Raw genomic sequence first — 7,150 nt, 5'->3', positions numbered from 1 at the left:
CTGGAAAAGTGCTCAACACATAGAAGTCACTCATTAATTATTAAACGCATAGCTTCCTTTTTTGAAATACTCTCAGATCTTCTAAGGCAAACAGACATGCTCTTTATGAATGTCTATAAAAATATCATATACATAAAAATTATTTTTCACATCAGGTTGTGTGACTGACTGAGTTTAACTGTAGGGACATGGCCAGTAACCTAATTTATAGAGTCCAGTGCAAAATGTAAATGTGACATCTCTTATTCCAAAAGGATTAACATTTCACAGATGGCAACTGCCAAGTATTAAAACAAGTATGGAGCTTTTCTAAAGACAGGTTGCATGCCCCTGGAGCCAACCCAATAGAAGAACTAACTATACATGTGTCTCTTTACCTTCATATTTTATATCCCAGTAGTGAGCAATAATCTTGGCACAGAGTAGGTGCTCCATAAATGTTTGTTGACTGAATACACATATTGTACTGAGAAGAATTTGAAAGTATTCCACTTACATAGTACCTTCACAAATCTCCCTGAATTTTGAAAATATAATTAAGATGAGGAGTGCCTCAAGCAAGTTTAATACGTTTTTGTAAGTGATATAACAATTTGAAGGGGAAGTCGGATTTAATTGTTACCCTAAATTGTAACTAAATTGAATGATTTTCTTCTGCTCCAGACTGATTCTCAGAACTTATTATTTTGTATCAAAAATTAAAAATAAAAAGTTAGGAAGAGATAATCTTGATCTATTCTATTTTAGATTAGCTAACAAGTCTTTATTTTATTCAAGGTGTAAAGTAACATTGTTTAAGGCAATATTCCCTACAATCATAAAGGTGATAGAAAATGGTTATTCTACCTTTTTTTTTATTTTTTTGCTGATTTAAGAAAACTCTACAGGTCTCTAAAATCTACAATGTACTGAACAGACAGATGAAGAAATAAGATTGAATTAGTAAATGAGAATCAGCCTTCTACAGGAGTGGGAGCAATGCAGAATCTTCAGTTATTCTATTCTTTCTTCATTTTCTCAAGGTCAAAATAGCTTTTTACTGTAAAGGACAACAATGAGACAATAATACATCACACTTTTTAATTTTTCAAAGAACTTTTTCTGTTTTCACAATATTGTTAAGAAAATAGAACAGTTAGGTCATTTTCTTACTTTTCAAAGAATTGTGCATGCACACATTGAATAAAATTTAAGGAAAAAGAGAAGAAAATGAGGAGCAAGTTTGGTAATTCAGTGATCATTTAGAATAGATATTTTTTTCTGCCACAGTTAAAAATTCATTGCTATTTTAATACTGCCACCCAAGAATATCCAAATCTATAAAGTGTTTAATTTTTTATTCACTTGTAAGCATTATGAAAATAAAGATATAAATGAATAATTCAGTATAGAGGTATCATGATTATCAATGTTTTTTCTAAATCTCCTATAAATCAGTATCTTTTTTTAATTTGCAAATATAATACATGTTATAATTGCTTGATTGATTAATATTTTCTAAACATCATATAGATATTTTTAACATAAGAAACTCAAAACATATGGTGGTTCTTCACCACATTTTGAATACAATATATGCAGTGATATCTTTTAAATTCAGAAAGTAAGTCAAGGTAAAGTTCTAAATTAAAGAATATTTTGAAATTTTTGATATTTTGAAAAACAAAATTAATAAAAATTTCATGGAGTGATGTAATATAACTTTAATAATTTTATGTTGCATATAACTGATGACTGCAGTATGTCATTAATGTAATTTAGAACTTCTGTTGGAATAAAAAATCACAATGTGATTATTTTGAGAATTCCTTGATTTCTTCTGAAAAAATTAAAATCCAAAGATCACATTTCTGCACATATTTTATTCTTGATATGTCTGAAGAAAGATACAGTTAATGAGACTTGCAAAACCTGGAAGAAAAGAAAACAATAAGGAATCAAAACGTAATTTATAAGAATAATTTGTAATGTTAGCACTTACTATGTAGAGGAGACTAAGGACTCGACTGTTCACTTTTCATTACATGGGTTATCATTGGGCTAACTGCTTGATCTTTTTGTTTGTTTTTTAACATAATTCTAACCATATCATCAATCATACAAAACTGCCTCTTTTTGGCATAGGATCAAGTCAAGTGGTGTGTAAAAAGTACATAGTAAAATGGAGCACAGGTACTATGCACCTCAGTCTTGTCTTAAACTCTTCAGTATGAACATATAGCATTTCAAAATTACTATAGTATTAATGCTTATAAGAATGTCTTGGGCCCTGGCCGGTTAGCTCAGTGACAGAGCGTCAGCCTCGTGTGCGGGAGTCCCAGGTTCGATTCCTGGCCAGGGCACACAGGAGAGACGCCCATCTGCTTCTCCACCCCTCCCCCCCTCTCCTTCCTCTCTGTCTCTCTCTTCCCCTCTCACAGCCAAGGCTCCATTGGAGCAAAGTTTGCCTGGGCGCTGAGGATGGCTCTGTGGCCTCTGCCACAGGCACTGGAATGGCTCTGATTGGGGCAGAGCAATGCCCCGGATGGGCGGAGCATTGCCCCCTGGTGGGCGTGCTGGGTGGATCCTGGTCGGGCACATGCCAGAGTCTGTCTGGCTGCCTCCCCGTTTACAACTTCAGAAAAATACAAAAAAAAAAAAAAAAAAAAAAAAAGAATGTCTTGGTTTGTCATCATTCTGAGATTAAAACTGTCACCAGTTGAAGATTTATGGAACCTTAGGTCAGTGCCTTTGTGGATCAATATAAAATTAAACTCAGTATCCTATTTTGGCCAAACTATGTATCATATGTATTCATGCCAATGTTATAGTCTGCACTGTAATAATCTATCCACTCACAGTTTTCTTGAAACCATAGGCCTCATTTGCTTTTATCAACAGTCACTGAGACTATAAAATGAAGTCCTCCTTCTAAATCTCAGCTCTGCAGTCGGCACCCTGTGGGTCATTTTGCTTCCAATTTTATCTCTAACATTTAGTACTGTACCTGAACCACACTAGATGTTCTCCACCCTCCAAATTTACTAAATGAAGGAGTAAATGAATGAGACTGAGAGTGAATAAGTAGATTTACTAATGTCAAACATCTGCCTGGATTTTAGAAGTTTGCCAACTTGCCAATATTGTTTTCATTGCTGAGATAGGAAGGTTTTTTTTTTTTAAATATCACAAAGCAGGGAAATTATTTGATATCTCCCAGTATGACTAATTATTAATAGGCTACACCAACTAGGCTGACATGACCTCCAGCTGGACCTATACCTCTCTCGGTGCTAATAGTTTTAAGGTCCAGGCTCCCAATGGATTCACTTGTCTGATTAGGTCTTCAGCTAGTTGTTCCAATGTTTATTTTGTGTCATTTATACTTAATATCTTTTTTTTTTCTTTTTTCTTTTTTCTGAAGCTGGAAACAGGGAGAGACAGTCAGACAGACTCCCGCATGCGCCCGACCGGGATCCACCCGGCACACCCACCAGGGGGCGATGCTCTGCCCATCCTGGGCGTCGCCATGTTGCGACCAGAGCCACTCTAGCGCCTGGGGCAGAAGCCACAGAGCCATCCCCAGCGCCCGGGCCATCTTTGCTCCAATGGAGCCTCGGCTGTGGGAGGGGAAGAGAGAGACAGAGAGGAAAGCGCGGCAGAGGGGTGGAGAAGCAAATGGGTGCTTCTCCTGTGTGCCCTGGCCAGGAATCGAACCCGGGTCCTCCGCACGCTAGGTCGACGCTCTACTGCTGTGCCAACCGGCCAGGGTATACTTAATATCTTTTATCTTTAAAAATAAGAACAAGAGCTTACCTCTAAAACCAAAAGTCCAAAGTTAATTTCAATTAATGTTAAAACATTAGCTTGATACCATGTGTTGATTTTATTTTCACAACCCTAAGGAAAAAAAAAATGTCACTTGGATTGACTTCAAGATGGATATGGTTTTATACATAATTCTATTACCAAGAAGAGACATAGAATTTAGAAATATACCAGTCTAAAAAGCAAGTCAATGGCTAACTGGACACTGAAGTTTTTAGTCCAGGGAGCTTCATATAAAGTAGGACACTTTGGTTGCTACTTATAAAGTTGCTGAGATGTTGTATGCAATTGAAATTAGAAATTTATTCTTTTGATTGGATTTGTAATTCAGCAGGGTATACACTGGCCTCTAAAATGATTAGTACCCAGGTAGGAGAAGCTTTTAGAAAAACAATTCTCTATGAATAAATTATGTAATTAAAATATACATCATAAAATTAGCATATGAACAAAGTTTTAGAAGTTCTTGGGGTGGAAATCCTTAGTTCAACAATATTCCGTACCTGTAAATAGTAGTTGTTCCAGGTCAACCTGTACTCTTGCTTCTGCTCAATTTACCTAAATATCATTTTTCTCATTGCTGGGGTTCCCCTCCCTTGATTTTTTGCCAGTACTTCTACCTCTTTAATACTGGAATGGCAGCTCTACTACCAATCATTTACACCAGAGAGTTGCCAGTAGTGCCTCCTCTCTCTGCAAGGATTTGGGGAGGAGGTTTGGGGAAAAGGTTGATAAATATCTTAAATTCTAGGAGCACTTAGATCACATAATTTCAGAAAGTTTATTTACTTATTATACACCTAAGATAATACAGAATTCACCTAAATATGAATTTAATTTAGTGAAGTTGTCTAAGAATGTAATCTGTATAAATATCACTGTTTTTATATAAAAAATTGTTCAGAATACTTGATTGATTTGAAAAAAAAAAAGGCAGCAGCAGTTTTGACTTATTATTACCTCAAGGTAAGTTGCATTCATTGGCTCATCACAGAACCACTTTTTTAATGTAGAATTCGTGCAAGAACATGGTACCTGTTCTGAATTTTCTTTATTCTTATTCTTCGTCCAGTCTGTGTAATTGTGCAGGCCACAACACTGTAACTAGGAAAAAGATTCTATGAATTTTACCATAAAATATTCAAAGTGCAGTTAATTATACAATTCTCATGCACATTAAAGTGTTTTATGATGAATTTTATTAATTTATTCTACATTGTAATGTAATGAATTAAACAAGTATGTTGTTTATTTAATCTATTACTTTGTTTCTGCTATTGTTAATGTTAACAAGAGGTAAAGATCTCTACTTACATACGTGTGCTATGTTTGGCTGAAATTATTATATCTGAATTTATTTATAAGAGCCCAGGATGAAAGAGACACTTGATTAACTAAAGCTACAAACCATGTTTAGGGCCAAAACATAAAATAGAGAATAACCTTAGTCATATCTTTCTCCCAACTATGGCAATTATCTTTATATTTATCTTAAATATACTGCCATATGTGTTTAATATACAAAAAGAGTTTCAGGGTTATATTTACTTTCTTTAGGATTAATGTGAGTTGTTAACTTTCAATTTGTATTGTTTGAAAAATTACAACAAAAAATAAAAAAGGATGATAAAGAAATCAGTCATAGAGATGATCAAACATGTTAAAAATGTCTCATTTCCAATCTTATTAAGGTGAATTAGGAGGATGTGAAAAAAATCAGCTTATATATTTGACACATAGGAAATAAGAAAGTTGAAGTGAACATTTCATTTTGTGTGTGTGTGTGTGTGTGTGTGTGTTTCCGAAGTGAGAAGTAGGGGGTGGCAGACAGACTCCCACATGTGCCTGACTGGGATCCACCCAGCATGCCCACCAGGGGGCGATGCTCAGCCCATCTGGGGCATTGCTCTGCTGCAACCAGAGCCATTCTAGCACCTGAGGCAGAGACCATGGAGCCATCCTCAGTGCCTGGGCCAACCCTGCTCCCATGGAGCCTTGGCTGTGGGAGGAGAAGACAGAGATAAAGAGAAAGGAGAGGGGGAAAAGTGGAGAAGCAGATGGGCGCTTCTCCTGTGTGCCCTGGCCAGGAACTGAACCCGGGATTTCCACACACCTGGCTGACACTCTACCACTGAGCCAACTAGCCAGGGCCTGTTTTCTAAACTTGTTATTAAATTTATAAAATCAGTCTTGTCTATGTCACAATATGCACCAACAATCTTGGCACTATCTTAAAATGGTTGACTAAAATAATGCTTTAGAGTTTGGATATGCCTGACCTGTGGTGGCTCAGTGGATAAAGCATTGACCTGGAAATGCTGAGGTCGCCAGTTCGAAACCCTGGGCTTGCCTGGTCAAGGCACATATGGGAGTTGATGCTTCCTGCTCCTCCCCCTTCTCTCTCTCCCCCTCTCTCTCCCCTTTCTAAAATGAATGAATAAATTTAAAAAAAAAATTAAAAAAGAGTTTGGATATTAAAAGTTAGTTCAACCAATCAAACCTACATATACAATATCAATTATTTCATGGATAAGAACTGTAAGCTGGATTCTCATTAGTTGAAGTAATGTCCTATGTAGAACTATTTCGATATTCTATCAATTGGAATACAATCTGAAAATGAAATCCATACATATGGTTAAATATATCAGAGAAACCATATGCAGAATAAAAACATTGATAAGTACATTTCAGTTTTCCTAAAATGCATTTTTGTTAGTAAATGTACTAAAAATAAATATTTCTATGTGAGGTGTCTAGTGTAGCAATTAAGAATACAAAATCCAGTGCTAGATTGTCTGGGACTGAATCTTGGCTCTGCCACTAATTAGCTGGGTGACACTGGCTCAAGTACTAAATTTATCTTTCCTTTATCTATAAAATGAAAATGATAGTTTGACTTCATTGGTTGAGAGGATTACATGAGTAAATATAAGCAAAGCACTTAGAAAAGGGCCTGGTGCTACATAAATGTTTGCTATTTTCTTTATCAAGCACTGACTATGTTCCAGGTGCTGACCTATTCCTGCAAATTATTTGGCTGACCTACCAATTCCCTTCCCTGCCCAGAAAGATGTGAACTATTAAATAACAATTCTAACAATATTAGCTATTAAGTATTAGTTGCTTATTATGTCCTAGGTCCAAGACTTTCTAAGTATTCCATATAATATTACTCCATTTATTCCTGCCAACCAGAGGTAAGCGTTATTCTGCCCATTTTACTAACATGAAGTTAAGAAAATTACTAGTCCAGACACACAAAGCTACTGTGTGGCAATCCTAATATTCGGGACCAAATCAGAACCATCACATACTTGGCTGCCCGTAGGGACTGTGCTCA

The 7,150-nt window shown here is 36.0% G+C and overlaps 1 protein-coding gene and 1 non-coding gene across 4 annotated transcripts in view; one reads left to right on the top strand and one right to left on the bottom strand.

Moving 5' to 3' along the window:
- Positions 1-1,626: 1,626 nt before the first annotated feature.
- TSPAN19 (tetraspanin 19) overlaps positions 1,627-7,150 on the bottom strand; it is a 41,820-nt gene continuing 36,296 nt past the window's right edge. For all 3 annotated transcript variants that reach the window (XM_066365758.1, XM_066365760.1, XM_066365759.1), the window contains 3 exons: positions 4,768-4,911; positions 3,796-3,879; positions 1,627-1,911 (listed from right to left, as the gene is read on the bottom strand). In XM_066365758.1, the coding sequence (XP_066221855.1) occupies positions 1,843-1,911; positions 3,796-3,879; positions 4,768-4,911 (297 nt within the window). In that variant the 3' untranslated portion in view covers positions 1,627-1,842. The remainder of the gene's footprint in view (positions 1,912-3,795; positions 3,880-4,767; positions 4,912-7,150) is intronic.
- Positions 2,267-2,342, top strand: TRNAT-CGU (transfer RNA threonine (anticodon CGU)). The gene has a single exon. It is a non-coding gene; the product is annotated as a tRNA-Thr (tRNA).

Source organism: Saccopteryx leptura, chromosome 2 (assembly GCF_036850995.1).
Source record: "Saccopteryx leptura isolate mSacLep1 chromosome 2, mSacLep1_pri_phased_curated, whole genome shotgun sequence".
Classification (NCBI taxonomy): Eukaryota; Metazoa; Chordata; class Mammalia; order Chiroptera; family Emballonuridae; genus Saccopteryx; species Saccopteryx leptura.
The sequence above is the reverse complement of the archived record's forward strand: the minus strand, read 5'-3'. Positions and strand labels throughout refer to the sequence as shown.